General features: G+C 43.0%; 1 protein-coding gene and 1 long non-coding RNA gene across 2 annotated transcripts in view; both read left to right on the forward strand.

Moving 5' to 3' along the window:
* LOC105806059 overlaps positions 1 to 881 on the forward strand; it is an 11407-nt gene extending 10526 nt beyond the window's left edge. The window contains exon 3 of the long non-coding RNA XR_001137235.1: positions 850 to 881. This is a non-coding gene — a long non-coding RNA (uncharacterized LOC105806059). The remainder of the gene's footprint in view (positions 1 to 849) is intronic.
* LOC105805943 (chromosome unknown open reading frame, human C7orf50) overlaps positions 851 to 13274 on the forward strand; it is a 115435-nt gene continuing 103011 nt past the window's right edge. The window contains exon 1 of the mRNA XM_012638911.1: positions 851 to 979. Within this exon, the coding sequence (XP_012494365.1) occupies positions 851 to 979 (129 nt within the window). The remainder of the gene's footprint in view (positions 980 to 13274) is intronic.

Raw genomic sequence — 13274 nt, forward strand, 5'->3', positions numbered from 1 at the left:
ATTCATGAGCTTCTTTTCTGATTTTTTTTTTTTTTTTTGAGACAGAGTCTACTCTGTTGCCCTGAGTAGAGTGCCATGGCGGAAGCCTAGCTGAAGTGATCCTCCTGCCTCAGCCTCCCAAGTAGCTGGGACTACAGGTGTGCGCCACCACGCCTGGCTAATTTCTTTCTAGTATTAGTAGAGATCCTCCCTCCTTGGCCTCCCAGAGTGCTATGATGACAGGTGTGAGCCTCCGCACCTGGCCTCTTTTCTGATTTGTGCTTGGAGCTCTGGACACTGCTGTGCTTGGGAAGATAGACCTCACTGGAGGTATCTCAGGTCCTCGCATGCTCACATGAGGCATCCTGGGCTCACCATGGTCCTCTACGCCTGGGTGCCTCTGTAGTACTGTGGCTTCCCCAGTCGATGGGGGAGTCTGAGTTAGTCCATCCTAGTAGAAAATAAAAATAATTCAGAATGTTCAATAATTAGGGAATAGACAGACTTCACCTGTGGAAAATTATGATTTTGTAACTAAAAATGGGATCTCTCTTAATTTTAAAAGCTTTGTGTTCATGTTGAGTTAGAAATACAGAATATATAATCTATGTATAATTGCAGCTATGATAAAAACACTCAGAAAAAAGAAAGGAAGCACATCAAAATGTTAAGTTGGTTGTCCCTAGGTGATAAAACTAGGGGGTTTGACTTTCTTTTAACTTTTGTATATTTTGCATATTTTCTGAAGTACCTTTGTATTTCTTTTATTATATAATGGGAAAATGCTCTCCCCTGCTTTGTTTAAAAATGCTATATGGCCTAAGAGCTTTTATTTTCTAGGTCTTTAGCAATGTAGTTTCTCTGTTGCAGGATGGCAAAACAGAAGAGAAAAGTTTCCGAAGTGACAGACAAAAAGAAGAAAAAGTTGAAGAAAACGTCAGCAGAAGAGACACTGCTGACACCTGAGGCCACTCCAGGCCACGAGAAAACGCACCTCCAGGTAAGGCTGCTGCGAGGGCCCATGCGATGCTCGCCTCGTCCTTCTCCGGGTCTGCTCTGGTAACCACCTAACCCTGAGGGAGAGTGGGAGCGCTCCTGCTGCCGTTCTCCCTCTGGATGGAGCAGAAGGTAGACACGTTACACGTGGGTGCCATCAGCGCCTTCTAAAAGCAATTGTGGGACAAATAAGAATTTTAGTACGTTTTGGGTTGGAACACCATTACTGCCTTTATTCAGCCACCAAATCTCCAGACTGTTGTTTTGGGTGCTGTGTTTTTTTTTCTTTTTTTTTTTGATGGGTGCTGTGTTTTATGGGGGACTTTGATGGAGGTGCACAGGATGTTGAGGGGCCTGGAGCTGGGCCTCTGGCAGTGCTCTCGGGAAGGGGCAGGGGCGGGTGGGGTGGCAGCTTTGCAGGTGGAAGGGAGACCACTGCTCCCATTGACACATGCAGCGTCACGGCCTGGAAACCTGCATTTGGAAACTCACATTTAGAAATGTTCACGTCTAGCTTAACACAAACGTTGGGAGTTTGAAATCACTTGTTATCATTACTTTTGAAACCATATGTGTTGGATTATGAATAACATTGTGATTTGAATAGCCACCATCATTCACTTAAAAAAATACATGAACAAGCTCTTTCTGAAGTTACGTATTTTTATTCTTGAGAGTATTTTATTATTCACTGTATAATACTTATTTGCCACAAAAGAAGTATATACATTTAAATTTAAAAAATAAAAAAAATTTTGTTACCTACCCAGTTCTGAGCATTAAAATTTTTCTTCTATATTGAACTGTCTTTACAATTACTAGTATCCAATTGACCAAAACAGCATAATAGATTACAGATTTTGACAAACTGTTCAACATTAAGTGAAATTTGATTAGACACACATCACATAATGATAATGGCATTATCATATGGCATTATATTGCATAATGGCAGGGTTTTTCATATTTTTGTAATTAGTCCGTGCACCTGTGGGTGAATGTTACTTACTGCTTGAATGAGACAGGGCTTGGTATTGTTTTGTTCCTGTTCTCATTCTAGATATGAGTGCTGAATAGCCTTATTTGCACAACTAAGGAAATGGGAATGGAAGTTTTGTTATAGCAGTGTTGTTTAATTCCATGAACTCTAAGACCATTATGTGATTTTTTGGCATGTACTATCAAAATTTATTTTAAAGATCTAGCATTAAATGACAACTTGATGAGGTCCTTCAGGTTTTTGGAAGAAAGGATTGGAAACCACCTGAGTTGTACAAGGATTTGCTGCTGGCTCATTACATCTGTTCACTTTTACAGCATGACACCAGAGTGTCTAGGTTTTGTTTTTTTTTTTTTATTTCAGCATATTATGGGGGTACAAATGTTTAGGTTATGTATGTTGCCCTTGCCCCCCTCCCCCCCAAGAGTGTCTAGGTTTTTATGCCCTGGGATGGTGTGCAGTGGTAAGATACAGGGTGGCAGGGTCCTTTCCTGATGAAATGGGAAAGAGGCCGTTGTGCAGAGGGGCCTGGTGGGACAGCCCACTCTGGCTTTTTTTCTGAACGGTTTTTAGCAAGAGCATGTGTGCCGCGGCCAGGGCTCTGGGCCTGGAGTCCCTGAGACCACACGTGCTTCTGGGGCCTTGCAGAGCCTCCTGTCCTTCAGGGCCTGTGCCCAGGCTGACGACTGCTGATGCAGGTCCTCAGATTCCAGCCAAAAGGGCAGCTCTGAGCTTGAGGGGACCGAATGAGAGAATGTGCACATCGGGCTGGTAGCAGCGTGGGAGCTGTGGAGTGCAGGGGTCAGGCGAGGGTGTGAGCAGTGGGTAGCCAGACAGCACCACAGACCCCCAACTTGTCCTGGGCTCTCTTTGGCCAAACTCCAAAGGCCGAGGTCTGGCGGCTGCTTGAGCTTGGAGCACCTGCCGCCTGTGCCTGGGGGACAGTCCAACATCTTACCTGAGTCTTGCTCTGAGTTCCAGCTCTTAGCAGGCTGTTGCATTCCTGTTTCCCCAGGCCAGCTGCCGCTTACTCTCTGTCTTCCACAGCTTGAGCCCCAGTCGTGTGAGTTCTGTGTGGTTTCCAGGTTCCAGATGGAAACTGGTTTCCTGAGAGCTCTTTGAGCTCTTGTTCCATGGTCCAGCCCACCCTGACCCCACAGAGCTCAGTGTCATGGTGGCTTTCATGCCATTTCTATTGACAGTTCCCTGCTTTTTCTAGGCTCCTCCAGTTTCTTTACAATGAACTCCGCACTGTCACTTTGGACGTTTTTAGTTTTGTCGTAAAAGTTCTAGCCTTCCTTTCTTAATGAACTGTCTTGCTTGACCTCTGCTCGTCGTAGGCTACTGGTCACCGCAGGACCCACCAAACAGTGCCAGGTTATTGTAAATACGGGCAAAGATTCCTGCCTAAGCTAGGTAGTGACGTACATCCATTTTATTTATGTTCAAGTAATTTTTAAAAATATGTGATTTTTCATTATTAAAATACATGTTGATTAAAAGAAATTTTGGAAAAAAAGAGGAAAGAAGAAACCATTTTGGGGTATGTTTCCTTCTAGTCTGTCTTTTGATGCCTAGATATTGGTTTGGTTTGTAACATATAGTTACTGGTAAATTCACATGCGATTTTTAGTCTTCTGGCCAGGCATGTGTTGAGAGTTAGTCGCAGGCCCCCTGGCTGAGCAGTAGGAAACAGGCCTTGAAATGTCTGCTGGCGTCTGGAGGAGGTTGCTGTGGGAAGAGGGCCAGGGGTCAGCCTGGCGGGGAATGCCGTTTGGTGCAGCCCAGCTGGCCAGCAGGGGCCGGTAGCCACACTCCTTCTGAAGGGCTTTCTGTTGGATTTTCTGGAAAGTGCACATGACCGGGGGACTAGTTTCCAGGCTCCTGGGAAGATTTTCAGACTGGCCTTTGTGACTTGTGCTGTGACTCGGGGGCCTATGTCCTGAAGCCCCCTCCTGTCATTTCCGGGAGCCAGTATCCTGTTCTTCCTTAAGAGCTAATGAAATTCTTTCTTCGCTCACTTTCTGGTTCTCATGGGAAATTATTAAAAAAAAGGTGTCAGGCATTTTTTTAAGTGAAAAATATTGAAAGCTGAACCTAAATACTCAAGAAGGGTGGGTCACTGAGGCCTAGGGAGCGGCATTCCTCATACCCGGACGAGCTTCTGGAAAAGTACTGCGCTGCCCTCCCTCCCTGTCCTGCAGTGGCTCCTGGGTGAACCACTGGAATCCACAGTGGAGAATGGAGAAGCTTCTGTCCCCCCTTGGGGCACTGCATTGTCTTCCCAGAAATGTCCATCTGGGGAGCCTGCGGGTCGTGGCCGGGCCCTGGGCCCTGCGCAGCTACTTCCCACAGCACAAGTGCTCTGTGCTCGCACCAGGGTAGTCGAAGTGTCCCCAAGTGGTGGAAACTTCATCGCCCCTTGGGGAGCGGTTTCCGTAGAGCTCGAGCTCCCGCTCAAGCCTCTGGGCTTGGCGCAGGAAGCTGGGGGCTGGGTGTGCTCCTCTTCCTGTTCCAGGTTTGCCCCATGTGGCTCTGGAGTGTGTGGAGTGTGTCTGCTCCTTGGCTCCAGGCAGTCAGGACCTCAGGTTTACTTCTCCATGCTTTGTTTGCTCAGCTCAGTGTCCCACAGGTCCTTGTAGGCCTGAAGTTCTGGAGGACTCGGAGGTTTGTGATGGCCCCAGACAGGAGGGAGCATTGCTCCTGAGTGCCTTTCCAGGGTCTGGGTGATGGGGTCTGTTTGGCTGCAGGTCTTAAAAAGGACCTGTACCTGCTGTTCTCTCTCGCTCAGTTCTGCTGTATAAGAGACTCCTGGTGCTGGAGGGGTGGAGTTTGCAGGCCTTTCCTCCTCTGGGATGATGCCCTAGGCCCAGGAGTCTTGGGGTTTGCCCTGTCTGCTTCCTGTTTCAAAGTTAGACCCTCTCCGCTGAGGCTGGGCTTAAGAGTTCTGTCTTCAAGTTATTTTAACCCTTCTAGGGCTGGCTTCCCACCTCAGAAGGTCGTGAGGGTTACATTTGAGGGGCAGTGTGTCAGAGGGGCCTGAGGGCAGCAGGCTGACACCAGGCCTGCTCCTCACCCATCCGGATGGCTCGGGGGAAGCAGGTTGTCATTGCCGGTTTGGCGTCTCCTGTCTTTTCCCCCTCTCCTTCCCCCTCTGATCTCACTGAGGAGGAGACTTAGCATTTCTCTGCTATCTGAGACCCTGAGCCACGTGGAGGGAAGGTGGCGTATGTGTGACTATTGTTCTCAGAGCCAGTTGGTATCTGCAGGGGTTTGGAGGGCACCTTTGATGAACTGGCCACCTCTCTGCTGTCAGTGCCACTTGGGTGCCTGGGAATGGGTGTGGGGCGAGCTGGGGGGAAGGTGGGCTCTCTCAGTCGACTGCTGTTGGCAGAATTCTTATCACTTCCTCTTGTTAATAAGAATCCCTTACGTTTGCAAAGCACTTTCCCATTTACAAAAGCATCTCGGCAGCCCTCAAGGTGCCAAGGGGCTGAGGCCTGGGTGCTGTGCTGGTTTGCAGACAAGGTGATCAGAACAGTTGGGTCCCTTGCTCAGTCACCTGGCCAGCTCGTAAGAGAGCAGAGACTCACCCCTGATGTCTTGTCTTGGGTTACCTTGTGGAGCACACTAGCAGAGACTGGGGTCCTCATCCCTTTGTGCAGCTGGGCTGAGAGTTGCCCTCAGTGCCAGCCGGTGGCTCAGCCGTGTGCATTGTCTGTGTGGCGCAGCGCTGTGTAAGGAATATCCCTGGTGCTGTTGGCATCTGCTCTCACTGTCAGCGTTGGCAGTGCTGATGGAGACAACCTCAAGTGTGTGGACCACACTTGTCCCCGTTAGGAGTGGCGCTCTGGAGTGCACTGTGACAAGTAACACTTGGAAGGGTAACAGCCACTTTTCCTTCAGAACACGTGTGCCATTGCTAGGCTTATTGGTTTCTAAGTTCCCGAGGGCAGACTTTCTCATCCCCTGTGTTTTCATGGGCTTTGCTGAAACCTGCCAGTGGGATAGCCAGGCTGAGGGAGGCTAGCGCCAGCATGCAGGGCTGAGGGGTGTCATTAGATAGAAAGGAAGCAAAGCTACTCAGTTTGGACCATGCTGCATGGTGGTTCTTTATTTCTCTTTTCATAATCTTGAAAATCAGATGTGAATTACACGGGCATTAAGCCTACAGCTTTATAAAACCATCAAATAAGGTTGTGAACTTTATGGCCTTGAGAATTTGCTCAGAGCCAAAATACTTCATACCAATGGTATTTTGCACCAAGAAATATTACTGCTCTGGCAGAGGGTTTTTTGTCATTAAACTCTTGGTGAGGAATGGCTGCCAGTATTCACAGACAGCTCCCCAAGATCCTGAATTGTTTTTCTTAGCAGAATTCCACCCTGCTCTCTGCATTGTCTTTATTTTCTACTTTGTGACTGCTGAATACTGGGTTGTCAACTGATAGATTCTCCCGGGGATTTAGAGATGGATTAGTCGTCCCATATACGGGAGACCTGAGACCTGGGGAACTTCCATGACTCCCCTGAGGCCTATGGGAGCTGGTCGAGGTTGGGGTCCCTCTTCCCATCTGTCAGCTAACCGTGTTGCCTCCTGTGTTCTTTCACTTTTGTGGCTGAGTAATATTCCATTGCATGGAATTATCACAAATTTGTTCAGCCATTTACCAGTTTTTGGACGTTGATTGAGTTGTTTCAGTGTAGGGCTATTACGAATATGCTATGAACATTTGTGTATAAGTCTTTCTTTGCTTTCATTTCTTCTGGGTAAATTCCTAGGACTGGGATTGCCAGATCAGTTGGAGGTCTGTCTGGAAAGTATCTAGCCATTGTTAATGTAACGAGAACAGTTTGTGGGACATTGATGTGACCCGGAAGCCAAGGCGAGTGGACTGGAATGCGCATGTGTGAACAATGAGGACTTCACTGTACTAGTCAGTGGGGCACTAGATGCCGCTGAGTGAGCGTGCCATGTGGCTGTCATGTTCAAAGTGACTGAGCAACAAATCTGCATCAAATTTTGCGTTAAGCTTGAACATACCTCTGCAGAAGCTATTTGGATGACTCGGAAGGCTTTTGGGTTTGATACAATGAGTGTAGCCCAAATAAAAGTGTGGCACAAATGCTTCAAAGATGGTCGAGAATCTGTTGAAAGTGATGCATGCTCTGGGAGGCCTGCACCAAGCAGAACACCGGAGGATGTTGAACGTGTGCAGGTTAAGAGATGCTGGGAGAACTGTATGACGTCCCAGGGTGCTTCCTTTGAAGGGGACTGAGGCATCATTGTCCTATGTACAATGTTTCTTGTATCTTCTTCAACAAATGTCTCTGTTTTCCATATTACATGGCTGGATGCTTTCCGAACAGACCCGGTTATGTTTAATTTTTTTTAAGAAATTGCTAAGCTGCTTTCTGAAGTGGCTGTACCATGGTGTGTTTCTGCCAGCAACACGTTAAGGTTCCGGCGACTCCGCCTGTTTGTCAGTACTTGGTATTGTCAGTATTTTCAATTTTGGCTACTCTTGGGGGTATAGTTATGTCTTACTGTGTGTGTGGTTTTAAAAAACAGCTTTATTGAGGTATAATTGGCATATAGTAAACTGTACTTTTAGAAAATGTGTCATTTCTCATTTTGGTTTTAACTATTATAATAGCATTTACGGGTGGTAGCTGCTGCTGAACATCTTATATGATTTTGGCCATGCATACATTATCTTTGGTGAAGTGTCTGTTCAGTTCTCTTGCCCATTTTTATTGGGCTGTTTTCTTATTGAGTTTTGAGAGTTTGTTATATATTCTGGTTACAAGGCCTTTATCAGATTTTTGTTTAGCAAATATATTTTCTCCCAGTCTATAGCTAGAATTTTCATTTTTCTCAACAGTGGCTTTTGAAGAGCAGTTTTTAATTCTGATAAAGTCTAATTTATCAATTTTTCTTTTATAGTTTGTATTTTTTGTTAACATGCCATTTTGGCTTAATATGTCCTGGAGATGTTTCCAAGTCAGTGTGGATGCATCTACCTTACTCTGGTACAACTCTTAGGGGATATTTCATTGTATGGCGGTAACACGGTTCAGTTAGCTGCCCTGTTAGCTGTCATTTGTCCTGTTTCCAGCATTTACCCATGAAAACATGCTGCAATGTGCATGTGTGTTGATTTGTATAAATGTGTGGCTGTTTCTCTGGGATACATACTTAGGAAGGAATGACTGGCTGGAGGGTTGATACATAGTGTCTAAAGCCTCCCAATTTACGTGTTCATTTCCTCCCATTACTACTAGGGTTGGATGTGATCCATCTTTATTTTTGCTAATCTTGTGGGTGAACAGTAGAATCTGTTTTAATTTGTATTTTCCTGATTGTTAGTGAAACCGAGACATTTTTCAGTTATTTACTAAGCATTCGTCTTTCTCCCCTGAATTTCCTCATCATTTATTCTGCCTGTTTTTCTATTGAATTGATTGTCCTAAAAAAAAAGAGATTCTTAGAGACTCTGGAGGGTGGGGTGGGAAGATCGCGTAAGCCCAGAAGTTCGTGACCAGCTTGGGTAACACAGCAAGACCCTATCTGTATAAAAAATAAAAAATTAGCCGAGTGTGGTAGCATGTGCCTGTAGTCTCAGCTACTCAGGAGGCTGAGGTGGGAGGATCGCCGGAGCCTGGGAGGATCGCCGGAGCCTAGGAGTTCGAGGCTGCTGTGAACTCTGATCGTGCCACTGCATTCCAGCCTGGGTGACAGAGTAAGACCTTGACTCTTAAAAAAAAAGATTTTTTGGTATATATGTTTCACATGTTTTCTCTCAATTTGTTTCTTGTCTTTTGACTTTGATAATAGTGTTTTTCACAGGAGTTTTGAATACCTATGCAGGTAAATTGTCAATTCTTTTTTCGTTTATGGTGTCTGTCTGGGTTTTTTTTTTCCTTCCTTAAGAAGTCCTTCTCTCTCTGTCACAATTAATTATACACATATTTTCCTATATATTTTTCTCTAAATTTTGTGCTTTTGATTTTTATGTTTTATTTTTTAAACAAATATAAGTTTTTATTTGTGTTTTATGTGAGATAGGGATCTAACTTTTTCTTCTGAAAGAAAGATAGTATCCCAATATCATTTATTGACTATTCTATCGTTTTTGTTTTTGTTTTTTTTTTTGAGACAGAGCCTCACTTTGTTGCCCGGGCTAGAGTGCCGTGGTGTCAGCCTACCTCACAGCAACCTCAAACTCCTGGTCTCAAGCGCTCCTCTTGCCTCAGCCTCCCGGGTAGCTGGGACTACAAGCACACACCACCATGCCCGGCTAATTTTTTCTATTTTTAGTTGTCCGGGTAATTTCTTTCTATTTTTAGTAGAGACGGGGTCTCGCTCTTGCTCAGGCTGGACTCAAACTCCTGAGCTCAAGCAGTCCTACCACCTGGGCCTCCCAGGGTGCTAGGATTATAGGCGTGAACCACCGTGCCTGGCCTATTCTATCCTTTTTTTATAAAAATTTTAATCCTCTAAATTTTGGGGGGGTCCGCATTCTGTCCTATTCATTGATTTATTTTTCTACTTTTTATATAATGCTTTAAAATATTTACATTTTGATTAGGTAATGTAGGCAAATGGTACCAAATTCAAAAGGAGCAAAAGAACGCGTAGCGATGCACGAGTCAGCCCCAGTACCTGTTCTCTCATTAGAGAGATTTTTACCAGTTTTTTAGGTCTCCTTCCAGAGAGTTAATATTGAAAGTACATACTTTTTGTACCTTAATTTTTGGTTACGTATTCTTTTTTCCTTTTAATCAAGAAACAAGCGTGTATTGAGTACCTACAGTTTATCAGACACTACACTGCACTTTGAGGGGCACACAGGGACTTTGTCCTCAAGGAGTTTAAGTTTCTGGTTAGGATGTAGCTAAATCAAGCTCTTCTGGAGCCAAGAAACAGAAGCATACTCATTTTTTTGGGAGGGAGTGGGGGTCCTAATATTTTTAAAATAATGTCTTTATTGAGATGTAATTCACTTACCATAGTATTCACTTATTTAAAATCTACAATTCAGTGCTTTTTAGTATATTAACAGAAGTACACAACCATCACCACCATTGATTTTAGAATATTTGCCTCAGAAAGAAACCCCTCACCAATTAGCAGTCATTCTCCATTTTCCTCCATCCCCTCAACCCTAGGCAACCAATAATCTACTTTGTGTGTCTGTAGATTTTGCCTATTCTGGACATTTCATACGGTGGAATCAATCATACAATATGTGGTCCTTTTGTGTCTGGCTTCTTTCACTGAGAAAATGTTTTCGTTATCCTTGTTGCATGTGTCAGTACTTCATTTCTTTTTTTTTTGGCCAAATAATATTCAATTTTATGGATATACCACATTTTATCCATTCTTCCGTTAATGGACATTTGTGTTGTTTCTCCTTTTTGGATGTTAGGAATAATGCTGATATGAACACAGGTTTTTGTGTAGATATATATTTTCATTTTTATAGACCTAAGAGTGAAATTACTAGGTCATATTTTCTACACATCTTTGTCAGCGCTTGTTATTATCTACCTTTTTTATTATTCCTCTTTACTATTCCAGTGGGTGTGAAGTGGCATCTCACTGTGGCTTTGAGTTGCGTCTCCCCAGTGACTAATGACGTTGAGCATCTTTTCGTGTGCTTATTGACCATTTGTATATCTTCTTCGGAGACATGTCTATTCAGATCCTTTGCCTGTTTTTTAACTGGATTGTTGGTATTTTTATTGTTGATTTGTAAGGGTAAAAATATCTTTTTTTTATTATTAAGCTTCTCTTTACTTTGTTGTGAATCTATCATCCATTCATTTATCCATACTGTTAACTTAGAGAGTCTTTTTCTAAAGACGGTAGTCATGTACGCTCTTCAGGGTAGCTCAGCACTTTCAAAGTGCTGGTCACCAAGAGATTTAGTTAATATTTTTAAAAATTGAAATGAATATTAATAATATTCAAAGATAGATAAAGCACTTCTAATGTATGATGGAACTCAGTAGGGCCTGGCGAACTGAATTAAATCCCTAGAATTCGAATGGAGCCTGATTTGAGCAGGGAAGTCATGACTGATGAATGTATCAAACACCTGCTGTGTCTTTGTATGAATGTGCCACATTTTGTTTAATCATCAGTTTGGTGGATCTTTGGGTTGTTTCTGCCTTTTGGCTATTGTGAATAGTGCTTCTGTGAACATTTTGCGTGCCAGTTTTTGTTTAAATTCCTTTGGTTATATACCTAAGGAGTGAAATTGCTGGATCATATGGTAGTTCTGTGTTTAACTTTTTGTGGAACCGTCCAACTTTCCCTCAGCAGCTGTACTGTTGTACATTCCCAGCAGCACTGTGTAAGGATCTGCTTTCTCCCTGTCCTCTCCAACACTGTTTTGTATTCCTTTTTTGGTTCTAGGTATCTTAGTGTGTGTGTGAAATGGCATCTCATTGTGATTTTGAGTCGCATCTCCCCAATGACTAATGATGTTGATCATCGTTTCATGTGCTTATTGGTCATTTGTATATTTTTGGGGGGGAAATGTCTTTTTAAACCCTTTGCCCATTTAAAAATGGTTATTTGTCTCTTTATTGTTGAGTTATAGGAGTTCTTTATAAATTCTAGGTACAATTCTTTTATCAGATGTGTGACCTGCAGATACATTGTCCCATTCGGTGGGTGTCTTTTCATATTCTTGATGGTGTCCTGTGAAGCAGAAAAATTTTTAATTTTGATGAAGTTCACTTCATCTGTTTTTTCTTCTATTGCCTGTGCTTTTGGTGTGATATCTAAGAACTCATTGCCAAATCCAAGGTCTTGAAGATTTACACATATATTTTTTTCTAAGCGTTTTATCATTTTAGCTTTTATATTTAAGTTTTTGACCCCTTTTGAGTTAATTTTTGAGTATGGTGTGAGGTAGGGATCCAAATTTTACTCTTTCACATGTGAATATCTTGTTATCCCAGCACCATTTGCTGAAAAGACCATTCTTTCCCCATTTGAATTGTCTTGGAATCCTGGTTGGAATAGCTTGTTCTTTTTAAGAGTTGCATAATATTCCATTATCTTGTTACACCATAATTTATTTAGCTAGGTCTTACCATACCATTTAATACTTTAGTTTTTTCGTTTGGTTTTTGTTTTGTTTTGAGACAGGGTCTCGCTTTTTTGCTCAGGCTGGAGTGCAATGGTGTCATCACAGCTCACTGCAGCCTTGAACTCCTGGGCTCAAGCGATCCTCCTGCCTCAGCCTCCTGAATAGCTGGGACTACAGGTGCTGCTACCACACCCAGCTAATTTTTCTATTTTAAATAGAGATGGGGTCTTGCTGTGTTGCCCAGGCTGGTCTCAAACTCCTGACCTCAAGCAATCCTCCTGCCTCAGCCTCCCAAAGTGTTGGGATTACAGATGTGAGCCACTGCACCAGCAATATTTTAGTTTTTAAAAAATATGTTTGATCCGTGATTGATTGAATCCACAGATTCATGACCTGTGGATACAGAGAGCTGACTTTATATGTTTTTATAGATAGGCAGTATATTTTCTTTCTTAGTAGGACATAAGGTAATAATAAATCTGATAACCAATGGTATTTTAGTTTTTAAAAAATATGTATTAATATCTAGTAAAATATCTCTTCATTGCTTTTTTGGACAGTGTTCTTGGTCTTTGTCATGTATTTTTTATTTGTATGAATTTTGACATCAGCTTTTAAATTTCATGAAAATTTGTTTGTGATTTGTAGAGGCTGTCTTTTGTGTCATTCAGGGAAGTTTTATGGTTTTCTCTGTGGAGGTCTTGCCTGTTTCTTGTTAGAATTATTCTTAGATATTTTAGAGTCTACCTTTTCCTTTGATGTATTATAATGGTTATTGCTGGTATATAGGAAAGTTATTGATAATTTGGATATTAATCTTTTTTTTTAATTTCAGCATATTACGGATGTACAAATGTTTAGGTTACATATATTGCCCTTGCCCCATCCAAGTCAGAGCTTCAAGTGTGTTCATCCCCCAGACGGTGCACACCGCACCCATTAAGTGTGAATATACCCATCCCCTCCTCCCCTCTCCCACCTGCCCAACACCCAATGATTGTTACTACCATATGTGCATGTAAGTGTTGATCAGTTAATACCAGTTTGATGGTGAGTACATGTGGTGCTTGTTTTTCCATTCTTGTGATACTTCTCTTAGTAGAATGGGCTCCAGCTCTATCCAGGATAATACAAGAGGTGCTAGATCACCATTGTTTTTTGTGGCTGACTAGAACTCCATGGTATACATATAC

This window comes from Propithecus coquereli, unplaced genomic scaffold (assembly GCF_000956105.1).
Source record: "Propithecus coquereli isolate 6110/MARCELLA unplaced genomic scaffold, Pcoq_1.0 Scaffold137, whole genome shotgun sequence".
NCBI lineage: Eukaryota > Metazoa > Chordata > Mammalia > Primates > Indriidae > Propithecus > Propithecus coquereli.